We start from the raw sequence: 14,073 nt of genomic DNA, 5'->3' as shown, positions 1-14,073 counted from the left end.
TCCCATCCTCAGCGACCTCGTAATCTCGCGAGGCCATGGGCGATAGAAGGCACGATGGCGCATCCATTCAGGCGCAAACTAGCGGCAGAGATCAAGACATTGGCGCCACGGAGCGCAGCACACCCCGACACTCGTCGCAGCTGAGCCGGCCTCACAACGTTGATGAAGGCGACGATGACGACGACTTTGGCACATGGTCCGACTTTGACGCCGCCGCCGCCGATGATGACGACGCCGGCCACGTCCCGGAGCACGGTCGCCTGCTGGATCCCGACCACGCCGCCGAGGCGTTTGAGCTCGGCGAGCGCGTGTCGTCGTCGTCCCTCGACAGCGGCGGCGGCGGCGGCGGCGCCTCCGGCTTCAAGGACCCCGAGGCCGAAGACTCGCCGTACGCCGAAGTCCGCGCCGCCGTGCGCAACTACGACGAGGACGTCCCCGCCAACACGGTCCGCGCGTGGACCATTGGCCTCACCCTCACCGTCATTGGCGCGTCCATGAACACGCTCTTTTCGCTGCGTCAGCCCTCCATCTCCATCGGCCCGCTGGTCGCCCAGATTGTCGCGTACCCCCTCGGCCACGCCTGGGCCCGGCTGATGCCCGCGCGCGAGTTCCGTACCTGCGGCTTGCGCTGGAGCCTGAACCCGGGACCGTTCAACATCAAGGAGCACGCCGTCATTACCGTCATGGCCAGCGTGTCGTTTAGCGTGGCGTACTCGACCGACGTGATCCTCGCGCAGCTCGTCTTTTACAAGCAGGACTTTGGTATCCTGTTCCAGCTGCTGCTGACCATTTCGACGCAGTCGTTGGGGTACGGCATAGCCGGCGTCATGCGCAAATTCTTGGGTGAGCAGAACAGCCCTTGCCTGCACCCGTCCGTGTGTTCTGTCAGCGTTGGAATGGAATTCTCGGTCGTTTGCTAACCAGTTGCTTTTTTTTCTCTTTTTTTTTTAGTATACCCCGCGTCCATGATTTGGCCGGAGAATCTCGTCAGCGTCACTCTGCTCAATGCCATGTACGAGCAAAGCAGCGCGCCAGATCACAAAATTCTCGGAGGCTCCATGCCCAGACTAAGGTGGTTCGCTCTCGTATCTGTCGCCTCCTTCTTCTACTTCTTCATCCCCGGCTTCTTTGCCCGCTTCCTCAGCGTCTTTGCGTTTCCCACGTGGCTTGCGCCGGACAATGCCGTTGTGAACCAGCTCTTTGGCGGCGTGACTGGCCTGTCCCTGTTGCCCATTACCTTTGACTGGACTCAAGTTGCCGGCTTCATTGGCTCGCCCCTCATTCCACCTTGGTAAGTCTCTTTTTTTTTCCCCGTGTCGCCAGACAGAAGACGCCGGCGGGGGCACTAAAACTCCAATCATAGGCACGCAATCGCCAACACGCTCCTCGGCGTCGTCCTCTTCTTCATCTTCCTTTCCTCTGTGTTGCACTACACCGGCGCCTGGTACTCGTTTTACCTGCCCATGAGCGACGCCGGCACCTACGACAACCGCGGCAAAGCGTACAACACGACAAAGATTCTCACGCCGCAATTCACCCTCGATGTGCAGGCCTACAAGGACTACTCGCCTCTCTTCATCAGCACCACCTTTGCCGTGGCCTATGGCTTGTCATTTGCGTCCATCTCGGCGCTGCTTGTACACACCTGGATCCACAGCCGCAAGACCATCTGGAAGCAATACCGCAATAGTACAACCGAAAAGCCGGATATCCACATGAAGCTGATGCGTAAATATCCCGAGGCGCCAGACTGGTGGTACTTGTCCCTGTTTTTACTCGTAAGTTCAGTCATGGGATCGAGGTGCAATTCATATATACTCATTCTTCTCTAGATGCTCGCCCTCGGTCTTTACACGGTTGTCGCATATCCCACAAACTTTGCCTGGTGGGCTTTTCTCTTGGCCATTTTTGTTTCTTATGCATTTTCTTTGCCGATTGGCATCATCCAGGCCATTACCAATACACAAATCGGCCTCAATGTCTTGACCGAGTTTATTTACGGCTACATCCAGCCCGGCCGTCCTCTTGGTCTAATGCTGTAACTATGTCGCCCAACTTATTACGCGCCTCTCGTCGTCCTCTTACTAACGGAACCCTCGCAGCTTCAAGACATTTGGCTACATTACGATGCAAGTACTTTGTCTGTTGATACAATGTAAAGTTCAAACCAAGCTAACTGTCATGACAGGTCCCAGTCTCTCGGATTCATTGCCGATCTCAAATTCGGTCATTACATGAAGGTGCCTCCGCGCACCATGTTCATGGCCCAGGTTGTCGCCACCACCGTATCCTGCTTTGTTCAAATTACCGTCCTCAATCTTGCTCTCGTCAGCATTGACAATGTCTGCGACATTCGCCAGCGCGACCGCTTCACATGTCCCGGCGGACGAGTCTTCTTCTCCGGTAATTAGTAACCCCCCTTCGCCCATCTTCCCTCTCACATCGAGTTTTACTCTAACCGTTAGGCACCCCAGCTTCCATCATTTGGGGCCTTATTGGCCCTGCGCGCATGTTCTCGCCCGGGCGCATCTACTCGGGCCTCTTTTCCTTCTTCGTCCTCGGCGCCCTCTCGCCCGTCGCCATCTACCTCTGGACCAGGCGCTGGCCGCGCTCGCCCGCGCAGTACCTGATGGCGCCCGTCATCTTTGGCGGCGCCGGCAGCATCCCGCCCGCCACGCCGCTAAACTACTTTTCCTGGGGCGTCGTCGGCTTCGTCTTCCAGTGCTGGATCAAGCGGCGCCACTTTGCCTGGTGGTCGCGCCTCAACTTTCTCACCTCGTGCGGCCTGGACCTCGGCCTGGCCTTTGGCACGCTCGTGCTCTTCTTTGCCTTTACGCTGCGCAACGTCGAGGCGCCGCAGTGGTGGGGCAATTCGATTGTCGAGAAGACGATGGATTTCCGGGGGACGGCGATTCAGGTCGTCCTGCCAGAGGGGCAGACCTTTGGTCCTCCAACCTGGTGAGAGAGAACTGCTATTTACAAATGGTTTTGGTAAAAAGTATTTGTCTGGGAACGGTCGTTTTTTTTTTTTTTTTTTTTTTTTTTGGACATGTGCGAAATCAAGAGGCGTGGAAAGTTCAACTGTACATATAGAGACGATTGCTTGAAAGTATCTGCATTTTTCCCTTTTTCATCTGTACAAATAAATTCATTACTTGAAAATATTTTCATGCTTCTCTTTTTCTTGAGCCGGCATGTATATAAATAAAAGTGAATGAATGTCCAAAGACAAACTTTTCCCAACCAGATTCCCATGACAATGCTGTTGCTTCTTAAGATGGAGAACTGTTTTCATTAACATTAAGATAGATATAATTGCTGCCCCGTATACGCCGTGTAGTCCTGCGTCACCTGCATAGCGTCACCGTCGTATCCGTCCTGTTGTACCGCAAAGGAATAGCACCCGGCGTCGCTCCCGCAGCGGGGCAGGTTGATGCTCGGAATTGGCCCGCTGCTCCATGCCGTCGCCGTCGTCGTCGTCAGCGGGGTGACGCCGGCGCTCGCCGCCACCGACTCCATGTAGTCCGGGGAGGGCATCGACTGGACCGAGTAGCGGCGGCCGTCCGAGTCGCAGTACGTCGAGTCGGCGCAGGCCGCCGCAAAGTCGTGCAGCGGAAAGATGGGGCTCGTCCTGTTGTCGCCGTGCACGTCGTAGCCGGCGTACGGAGGGAGCATGTCCAGGTACGCGGGCCGGCCCATCGGCAGCGACCGCCGCTTTCGGTCTTCGACGAGCCGGCGCAGGGCATGGAGGCTGCTGAGCTCGCTCTCCTCGGTCGGGTTGCGCGCACTCCGAATGTCCAAAATCTCGAATGCGCGCGCAATGATGGCTTCCGAATTGGGGTACTCGAAAAAATCAAAGAATCGGTTCGTCAAAATGACCAGGAGGGCCGTAAACAGACAAGGTCTGGGCAGCGAGAATGTTAGCGTCCCTTTTTTTTTGGCTCGCTCACTCGCGCAGTTGAACAAATACTCACCGCCACATGTAATCGTTTTGAAAATGTCGACACTGGTTCAGTGCTTCCGAGATGCGCTCAACTGCCTGGTGGGCGATGACGATGCACGTCTCTGAAAGGTACTTCCACGTCGTGTCTGAGCGCTCAAAGTACTTCGTCTTTGACAACTGCGACAGTTCTTGAATCAAAAAGGGCCTCGATAGAACCATGGCTGTGTAGTGTCGAAAAAGTACAGCATGTTGAGTGGCCAGGTGATCGACGCCGTCTTGATTCCCAAGGTAGGCGAGGTTCGGAGGCGCGTACAGCTGGGCCTGCTGCAGCATCGAAGACGCCTTCTCGGCCGGAAAGTGCCTTTGATTATAGACGAGCTTGAGGGCCTTTCGAATCGTCTTGGCGGAAGCCACGTTGAACTCGAGACATCCGTCACGGCCCACGGGACTCGACGGCGAGCAGTCGGCCGGCACGGTGGGTTTGGTCTTGTCTTCTTTGAGGGTGTGCGGTTGCCGCCCAAGAAGCGCAGCGACTACCGAGTCAAGAACATAGAGACACTTCCAGAGCTTGGCGTGTAGAGCGTTTGCCTTGCCGTCGGCCGGAGCACGCGACGTGGCTCCTGGCGGGTGGTTGATGCCAAGCACATCCGCAGCTCTGACGGCGAGTCCTAGAACAAGTTAGCTGAAGAGAATCAAATATTCCACGAAAATTTCTCACCTATATAGACGTCGGCAGCATTCAATTTGGAAGCAGCCAGGGAGTAGACCGTCATGAGTGCCCAGGCTTGTATCATCCAGACTTCATAGTTTTCGTAGCCTCCGAAGCGCATCAGAGTCGCTTCCGCAAACTCAAAGTATTCTTCTGATTTTACAGCTGTTTCTACGCTGCAAGGAACCGGGTTCGAATAGTCTGGGTTCTTCTGCGCTTCGAGTATGACAGACCCTGCAGCGAAGAGCAGGTACAGCAAGCATAGGCTGCCTGGTTCTTGTTCGTGGGGCTTGGAGTAGCAAGTCTGAAGCAGCTCCTTTATTGTGGATTCGTCCAATAGCTCTACCAAGTGGTTGCTCTAAAAGTCACGTTAGCACTCGGAAACATGGGGGGAAGGAGAGACCGTACGTATTGGCCGGCTAGCTTCACGAGATGCTCTGCCATGACCCGATCAGGCAGGGCCACTGCCTTGGGAAGCATCTGCGGACGTGCATTGCTCCCTAGCTTTGTAAGATTGTCATGGCTCTGCGTGAAGATACACGGCCCAGACAACGGTAGAACTAGCTTCTTGACCTCGGCGATGAAGCTAGCAGACGACGAACCACCTACGCAGGATTTTATCCGGTCAGCTTATTTTTTTTTTATGTCGAGATGGCGGAGGTTTCTTTACATACAGATATAAATAGAACTTTGGCTAGAGACTCTTGTAGCAGCAGCAGAAGATTCACACCTGTCCAGCGGGACATCCGGCGCATTACTCCATTCCGACATTGCCGACGGAGACTCATACGATCCGTGGTGAAGAAAATTACCACCTAGCGGCGAGCGCAAAGGAGGAGAGTTTCCGGATTCCAGCTTGGCATTTTGCAATGAGAAAGGACTGGATAAGCCTTTGGAAGATGGTAAAATGCCACCATCCTGCTTGGGCATACGAGTAACACTTTTCCGCTTCCTCAACGGATCATATGTACACATGTGCCCACGCTTCTCACAACCCGAGCAAGGCAGTTGGCCATCGCACTGCAGAAGAGGTGTCAAAATGGTTTTGCCTGTATGCTGCGCAGTGACTTTTGTTTTTCTCTTGGTCTCGTACCTTTTGCTTGCGAGTTTGGCAACCTTTGCATGCTTGTCCGATTCGCTTTCGCTGCTCGTCTAGAACCTTGGAGCGTGTCATTGTTGAAGACGTGCTAAAGATGTGCTAGAGAGCGGGTGATTGTAGTACGATGGGATTGTTCAAACGAGTGGAGGGGTATTTCAAGTGGAAACGACTGAACTTTTCCGAGAGGGGACGCACGATAAGGTATAAGAGGCTGGACGGGCGGTTGCACGAGAATGGGGAGGGTCTGACGATTGATCATCTGTGGGACGTAGTGACATTTATTAAAGCCGTCCCATTTATTTATAACTGAGGTTTGACAAGGCGCCTCCAAATTGCCCTTGTAACCTGGTAAGTAGACACACCATCTTTTTTGAACGCTGTTGAGAATTCATGTCCATCTACGAATACAAAGAGAGGGGCAGACCTCATTACCAACAAGCCACCGTGTTAGCTCACGCCCAATCCAGCTTTCTTGAAACGAGAAAACTAACTAGAGACGCTTCAACGTCGTTTACAGCCGCCTAGAGCTAATGGCACCCCTCCCCGTTTTGCAAGACGCTGCCAGTATTGAGTTAGCGTGGAGAGGAGCAGACCGGTGAGTGAGTTAGTCGAGGCCTGATAAATACGAACTCTTGTGTGACGGCATGACGCCCTGAGACCTGTATGTTGGGCCAAAAGCCACCAGAGAGGAAATTTGGGTGTAGTCAAGTGGCATATCAGTACAATGACGACAGGGGGAGGGGGGAGGGGGGGCACCGAATACTGAGCCGCCAAGTTGAGTGCATCTGGTTATAAAAATAGCCAAAAAAGAATAGTGAGAAGTACTTGATGCAGCCAATGTGACCCCAGACAAGCAAGGGATCTGCGCGACAGGAGGGCTTGCCTGCCGGCTCAGAGCAAGCTACAGCCCCGGGCACATCTGATTCTGATGAAGGTTGCTAGCCAGGTACCCATGCAAGATTCTCGGCTGCATTTCCATCCGAAGCGCCCAAAAAGGACGACGGCAATGGTGTGTGGGTTGAACTTGGCACCCTTGCCTTGCCTTGCCTTGCCTTGCCTTGCCTTGCCTTGCCTTGCCTTGCCTTGCCTTTGCCTGCTTTGCTTTGGTTGGCACTGGATGGCACTGGTTGGGTGGTGAGGGTGGCACTTTTTAGCACAACGGCCGTTTCTGTTTCATGAGCGCAGCGATTCCGCAGCACTTCGTCTCAGCCAGCCGGGTGTCGGGAGCATGGCTACCAATCCGCGGCGCCCAAGAGCTGTTGGAACACGACGTGCATATTTGTGGCGGTAGCCAGATGAATCCAATGGCAACCACGAAGGGAAAGGGCTGAGACTTTGACCCTTGTCGCAATCTAGCAAGCATTGACGCACGCAAGCATCATGGCCCTCGTTGTGTCGATTTAAATGCCTTGAACGTCCCCGTCGAAAGCTGGCGCCTGTCCATCTCCCCCCCTCCTCCCCCCCTTCCCCCCCTTCTTCCCCCCAATCGCGGCGTTCTGCTTCGTGACCTGTTTGACCCAAGGATGCAGACAGCAAAACTCGGTCGGGCATCGTTGCCTGCCCTGGTGTATCGTTGCCCCAAGCCCAAGACCGATCTAAGAGGCCGGCGCGCGCACCAAGAGGCGTCTTTCTTTGGAACATGGCGTTGGCCAGCCCTAATATACAACTCCAAGCAAGGGCAGCTGCCAGCGAGCAAAGGCCCAAAAGAGGCTGTCCGGATTGAGCTCTTCTCCTGACTTTATTGGAACATGGTCACCTCCCTTTCATCGCGCCACACGCACCCTGCGCGCCCTCCGCAGCGCGCGGGCGCCAACATTACATACCCTGCTCTTCTTGCTGGATTCGAGTGCAGAGATCCATTCGCAGAGCATGGCGGCATTGACTCTTGTCCCAGATCAAAGGCAGCGTGGCCCGATGAGTGACGATGAGGACGCGCGAGATGATCGGCAGGATCAAGGGCTCCGCCAACATCAGACGACGAAACATGAATTTCTTGGGGGAAAAAAATGACTGAAAAACCACGAGACTGCATATGCTCTCACGCCATCTCCCCGCATGCCCGGTTCCCCGGCAAGTGGACAAAGAGAAGCGACCAATGGCCCGTCTTCTATCGAGAGAGCGCGAGCCAGAGCAGGCCAATAATCTCTGCCTCTTGCCATTTCGGCCTGCAGCTCTGCCACTAATGCAACTTGGGACAGTATTTAGAGAAAAGAGACAACACAGGGTGTCGCTCCACTGGTCTACTCCAGTATTGCGTGACACAAAGGATAGACTTGCGGTGTTGCCGTCTCTGAATCGCTGTTCGTCCTGCAGAAATGTAATACTGAGGACGGAGAACATAGCACGTACTGATACTGGCCATGGAGGAGAGTTGAAAGACAAGCAAGCATCTGTGTGACGGGCACACGAGAGAGGCTGTTGCCAAGGCTGTCGTAGAATTCCAAAACAAGTAAGAATGCCTGCCGATCCGCCCTCGCTCTCACCCTCTTGTTCCCATCTTTTTTTTTCGTCTGTCTCAGACCGTCTGGGAGTCCTCGATGTCAATGCCCAACAGGCTAGGTCGCCGGCCGGCCGATGAACGGCTTCGTGAGACGGTTTTTGAACAATGAGCCAGGCCCTGGACAGCGTTTCCAAGCGGGCGGTACTCGCCAAGAACCAATATTTTTCTACGGATTAGGCAGGCAGGCAACAAATCAAGGTTTTAGACCACCTAGTGAATATCGTTTGACGCCTGTCGATTCACTCATTTTGGTTCTTTATCAGTACTGAAATCATCTTGCGTCAAACATGGCCATGGCGTGTTTCTCCATCACGCACAAAAGCTGGCACTGCTGGCTGTCGGCTGAACCATTCAACACTTCCAGATGCTTGCATCTCTCGTGTTTCCACCCATTCTTGGGAATCTGATGGAGACGAGAACCCAGGTGTACCAGGGTTTGACTGAGATTATGGTGCATGCATCCATGTCACCACATGTGTAACATGGGGAGAAACCAGTCTTGTCCTCAACGGCTGAGCAATGTGTGCTCAGCTAGCCACACCGGTCGAGACCTTTTTCTTTTTCTTTCTTGCTCAAGCATCTGCGTGTTTGACTTGATAAAGGTGAGCCAGTTTTCGACAATGCCACTTTGAAATTGAACCCCCAAACCCTCCTCGAACCATCTCAAGTTGCGCCACATCGCCTCGCATCGCCCAAGTAAATATGGCTGCAGCATCAACTTCAGCCTCACCAGCTTGGAGTATGCGACTTGCCAACCTGTCTCGTGCTGCGTAGCAACCTTCACCGTGCCTGCGCAGCGGAACTTCATCCGCGGCATGCAAATTTTGACGTACATGAGCATGAACATGTGTTGCACAACATTGACGTCGTATGTACAAAGTATGCATAGGTAGTGTTAATCGCTGTGCCAGAGGCTGCAAATTGGCCTGCAATTTCCACCTCGACGATGCCTAATTCTCCGAGACGCACGTCACAAAGAGACAACAAATCACAGCGCTGGCCACCTCGTTATTCTTTATTATTTTTTATTGTCGAGTGCGTGATATACAGGTACACAAAGTAACGCAGTAGTAATAGTGATAGATCAAAAAGGCCATCCATTGGCTGACTTCATCCATCATTTCTTACAGAACCAGTCTACCGGGCTCACCCTCCAGAATAAACTTGCAGCGCTGCAAGAACGCATAAGCCCTCTCCTCCTCGGCCTTGGGCACAGTTAGGGTGAATACGTTGCCACCCGACGACAAACCAGGCACTGTATCAATCGTCACCATGCTGGATGGCGGAGGGTGGAGTGGACGGCTGGCCAGTTCGTCGATAATATCGTGCTTGGGGGGCAGCGTGGGGGTACCCTTGGGCTTGTAGGTGGCACCGTCGGGAATTGCCGATACTTGGGGCAGGTAGACACCACGAGTACCCTTGGCAGCCTTGACCTTGTCGAGGCCGAGAACGGCATCAAAGAGCTCACTAGCGGTGGGCTCGTGCCGAGCAAGAGGAAGCTCGTCGTTGGCGACTTCAGCAGCGCGGCTAATAAAAGTCGAGAGCGGTAGGAAGACGCCGAGCGTATCCTGTATTTTCTTCTGCACTTGCACAACCTTGGCCAGAGATATGGGAACGTTGATGTCGAGGGGCAGCTCCTGCACGGGAGCAGCAGGGGCGGCGTCGGCCTTTTGCGCCGGAGTGGGCTTCTTCTCGGCGACTTTGATGTTGCTGAGGTCGAGATGGGCAAGGTGGTCGAAGCGGGATGAGACCGCAGCGGGCGCCTCGGCGTTGATTGTACCGAGATAAGCCAGCACATCACCCTTGAGTAGTCGGCCGCCGGGGCCGCTGGGCTTGATCTGGCTGACCTGGGCCTCGCTGATACCGTTGGCCTTGACGAGATGTTCGACCGAAGGCATGAGCGGGTACTTTTGCTCGTACGGCTCGCCGCTCTGGGCAGGCTTTCGCTGTTGGCTGCCGCCGCTGGCAGTCTTTGTCTCGCTCTTGGTCACCGACGACGCGGGCTCGGAGCTGGCGGAGGCGCCTGCCGCCTTCTTGGGCTGCTCGTCGGCGGGGATTTCCAGAGCGGAGATGTCGTCGCCGGCCTCAGCGAGGACACCGATACGGGTGCCGACAGGGACAGCCTTGCTGCCGTCCTGAGATATAATCTTCATCATGATGCCGTCGTCCTGGGCCTCGACGTCCATGGTGGCCTTGTCCGTTTCAATCTCGAGCAGCACGTCGCCAGCGCTAAAGCTCTCGCCCTCCTTGACGCGCCAGCTGGCGATGTTGCCCTCGGTCATAGTCGGCGATAGAGCGGGCATTGTGAAGTTATGAGCAGCGAGGCATCGTGCAGAAGTCGAAAGGCCTGCGACGGGGGGGAAGGGCGATTTCGATTGTGGTCAGCGACGCAGGCAATGTTGAGATGAGTTGACATGAGACGGGCGCACTTACCACGAGCAGAGGCACGGCTGCTGGCCACGCGCACAGAGGCACGGCACGCCATTGCGAGAGACGCCATCGTGAGGCCAGATTGAGCTATTCCAACGACGGCGAGGTTGAGAAAAGAGGCGTTAAGGGGGGTGCGACAATAGGTGAGAGCTTTCTTCTCGAAGCTGTTGGGAAGCGCCGATATGGGTGGAAGAGTCCATTGTTTTTAAAGTGGAGCACCGGCGATAAGCACTTAGATGAGACGATGATCTAGACGCGAACTGATCAATGTTGACACGGACTGGTGATTCAATTATCATATATACTCGTGATATTATTTCTTCAATGCTAGCAAGTATTCTATTCTTTTGGGTTACTGAGTCGTGATACTCTCAACCTTCCTCGTGGTTGAGTTATCCAATCTAGGACTAGCCCGGTTTAACCCTGCCAGGTCATATCTACCGCTACCCATCTGCACGTCAAAAATGTGAGCTCCTCAATACCTAGGTACTTGATACGGTACCAAACCTCCAGCAGGCTCACCTACCAGCAAGCCCAATGGTTTCGACAACGTAGCTATCGAGTTTCCTTCCCCATTGCGCATGTCCTTTCGCTACTTTTCTTCCTAAATCGCGCCATCCCTACTCTCACCATGGCCAGCCTTGGCCTCGGCACCTGCATGTGTGTGCTCCGGAGGCAGCTTCTCTCGGCGCCGTGCCGAACAGCTACAAGCCCCCGGCTCTTCGATGCGACTCGATCAAGACTTATCAGCAGCACTGCCTTTCGACTCAATGACGCAGCGAAATCAGCGCCCAAAACGATCAAGCCCTCCGCGCCTGCGCCGCGAGCGAAATCGCAGCCTTCACCCCCGCGCGGCGGGCCGGCGCCGACGCGATATGCCTTTATCAAGAGCCTGGGCTCCAAGACGACACCGACGATGTTATATGAATCGCCCTCACACTTTTGGTTCTACTTCGGCTGCTGGTCAAGCGGCATCTCAATCTTGGCCTGGACAGTCTTGACAGGCCCTACGGTTGTGCAGCAACCTCAAGGCATCCCCTCTTGGGTGGGTTACGTCTTTGGCGCTGCCTATGTGCTGCTGGGCTCCATGGCTTTTTACCTCATATCCAAGACGCCCAACGTTGTCCGGACGATTCGCCTTTTACCCATTGTAGCATCAACAGCGCCGGCCGTCACGCCCCGCGCCGCCGCTGCTGCTGCTGCTGCTGCTGCTGCTGCTGCTCGACCTGTGACTGCCGCCGGCGCAGCTACGGTCATGCCCCAGCTCGAAGTGACAGTCAATCGCATGATGCCCATATTGAGCCCCAAAATTATTGTCACGAGCTTGGACAATGTCGCCCTCAAGTCGCGCTTCTCGCTGCCGGACGAGTACGTGCCCGAGCTGAAGCGCCAGGAGCAGGAGCGCGCGGTGGAGGAGGCGCGCGCCAAGCAGCGCAAGTTTGACATGCAGCATCTGCTTACGATGCCTTTTCGGCATATCTCGCGTGCTTTTTCTGGATTCTTCCGAGGAGTGCGCGCGGCGTGGACGGACATGGGATTTGCCACGATCAAGGTGGGGGACAAGGAGTTCAAGGTGGACGTGACCAATGGCTTTGCGCATGAGGGATTCAGGACTTTGGAGCGACTTGTCCCAGTTGGCTACAAGACTAACTAGTCTGGAATATTACGAAGCAGCGGAGAGTATATACTGCAAGACTGGAGTGACAAACGCCCGTACAAGGCGCGGGTTGGAATCGACTGCCGCCATGCGCCATGGGTGGGGGTGGGCAAGGGGGAAGTGTATTAGTACATGTGCATTATTGTGGCTATTGGAAGGCCATGTAGGATAAATCGGAGGATGTACAAAACAAAAGTCAAGACTTGGGTAGACCGTCGTTTCAACGTATCCTGATATCATGTGTGAAGCCGTTTGGAGGCAATTCAGTCCCGGGACCACACACTCGGACCAAAGACTGTCGAGCCACTGGGAGAAATAGGTAACTGAGACATGACAAAGCCTTTATGACAAATCCATTCTGAGCACCTGGGTAGCAATATGTGCGATGTGAAACTCGACGGTTGTTGTGAGGGTTCTCACCCGATCACCATGGCCTACCCTGTATGTGCTATTCCTTTTTCCGGTCCCTTTTGTGATGGTAAGCCATCTTTTAGTCTGTCTACTAGCTAGCTTTGTCAGTCCTTTTTTCTTCTTTGCATATCTCTCGGATGTCTTGGCACCTGGATTGTTCGTCGCATGTGCTGCGACACGCCAACACACGAAACTGCTGCTAGTTCATGCCGGACACTGCATGATGCACGACAATGGCACCGTACTCGAGGAAATGGCAAAACCCCGGCCAGAAGATATCGCAGATGCAAGATTTGCCACACGTACCATGACGAGTCTTGTTCGACGCACTAGCCTCTGCGCACACCGATGTACAGATGGGATGCATCACGTTACCCATGGCGCTGCAAGCGAAGACGGAGCACAACCCGGCGCAGTTAAAGATCGGCCGCGTAACCCGTTACGTTTAGGTAAAGCCGACCCCCACCAGCTCTATAGACAAGTTTGGCGTGTTGCATTAAAGCCATGGTTCATCTTCCCACGCACCCATACCGAGGAGGCTAGCCCGCCTTGCGCAAGCAAAAGGGTCCAATGAACATTGGTTGGCGCCGACAGCGGACAATCGAGGCAGGCCAGTTTCTTTCTGCACAAGAAGACCCGGAGGATGGATATGATGAAGGATGGACGCCCTGCCGCGCGAGTCAATCAACTTACCGGTGCTTCTGGGCCATGGCGCCCAAGGAAAGCGGCACCCAGGTAGGCAGATATCTGCCCCGAAAAGGCGGCCCGCCAATGGAAGGCATCTGACCAGCCGAGCAAACTGTGCGACGATGAGCCGCAAGCGCCCAGCTGGATTTGGGATTGTGCAATTTTGCCCACGACTCATTCACTTGATAAAGCTACACCTCCCCAGACAACAAAAACTTGTCATCTTGCGGTGGGCTTGTTTATGATTTGCCCGAGGCCGACGCATTCCAAAGGTGGCGCGGGGTCCTTTCAAGGTTTACGTGCGATGAGCGAGGTGGCGCTGTTGCCAAGCCGCCGTTCGAAAGCGCTGGCATACGGGGAATGGGGGCATCAAAGGCGTTGCACTCTTCGGATATCGCACAATGGAACAACAAACTTGCAAGGGAAGGAGAAAAAAGGGAAAAAAATGGTATGCATATGACGTAAAAGTCGTCAATGTCGCGAGAAATGAGGGGGCGGGGTTGGGAAATTACTGAATGGAGGGCAGACTGCCTTGGCTTTCTTGTCTGCTTCATGCAACAAGATGGAGTATATGTGGATGATCACCTTGTCACTTTACGGACGTATTCTCGTGCCCTCGGCGCGCCTTTTTTTTTTT

At 54.5% G+C, this 14,073-nt stretch overlaps 4 protein-coding genes across 4 annotated transcripts; 2 read left to right on the top strand and 2 right to left on the bottom strand.

The window, feature by feature from the left end:
* Positions 1 to 35: 35 nt before the first annotated feature.
* On the top strand, positions 36 to 2,962 carry BBA_05940 (OPT family small oligopeptide transporter; the record flags this gene model as incomplete). The annotated part of the gene is made up of 7 exons (XM_008601037.1): positions 36 to 843; positions 952 to 1,291; positions 1,364 to 1,778; positions 1,833 to 2,038; positions 2,103 to 2,133; positions 2,196 to 2,403; positions 2,475 to 2,962. The coding sequence occupies 7 exons, from the start codon at positions 36 to 38 to the stop codon at positions 2,960 to 2,962; spliced, it is 2,496 nt and encodes an 831-aa protein (XP_008599259.1).
* A 338-nt stretch (positions 2,963 to 3,300) lies between these two features.
* BBA_05939 (fungal specific transcription factor) lies at positions 3,301 to 5,423 on the bottom strand (the record flags this gene model as incomplete). Its single annotated transcript, XM_008601036.1, has 5 exons — positions 3,301 to 3,904; positions 3,981 to 4,611; positions 4,662 to 5,010; positions 5,061 to 5,257; positions 5,327 to 5,423. 5 exons carry the CDS (start codon positions 5,421 to 5,423, stop codon positions 3,301 to 3,303), a joined length of 1,878 nt encoding a protein of 625 aa, XP_008599258.1.
* A 3,952-nt stretch (positions 5,424 to 9,375) lies between these two features.
* On the bottom strand, positions 9,376 to 10,751 carry BBA_05938 (biotin-requiring enzyme; the record flags this gene model as incomplete). The annotated part of the gene is made up of 2 exons (XM_008601035.1): positions 9,376 to 10,598; positions 10,685 to 10,751. 2 exons carry the CDS (start codon positions 10,749 to 10,751, stop codon positions 9,376 to 9,378), a joined length of 1,290 nt encoding a protein of 429 aa, XP_008599257.1.
* A 561-nt stretch (positions 10,752 to 11,312) lies between these two features.
* On the top strand, positions 11,313 to 12,335 carry BBA_05937 (uncharacterized protein; the record flags this gene model as incomplete). Its single annotated transcript, XM_008601034.1, has 1 exon — positions 11,313 to 12,335. One exon carries the CDS (start codon positions 11,313 to 11,315, stop codon positions 12,333 to 12,335), a length of 1,023 nt encoding a protein of 340 aa, XP_008599256.1.
* Between the last annotated feature and the right edge of the window lie 1,738 nt (positions 12,336 to 14,073).

This window comes from Beauveria bassiana (assembly GCF_000280675.1).
Source record: "Beauveria bassiana ARSEF 2860 unplaced genomic scaffold BBA_S00016, whole genome shotgun sequence".
NCBI lineage: Eukaryota > Fungi > Ascomycota > Sordariomycetes > Hypocreales > Cordycipitaceae > Beauveria > Beauveria bassiana.
The sequence above is the reverse complement of the archived record's forward strand: the minus strand, read 5'-3'. Positions and strand labels throughout refer to the sequence as shown.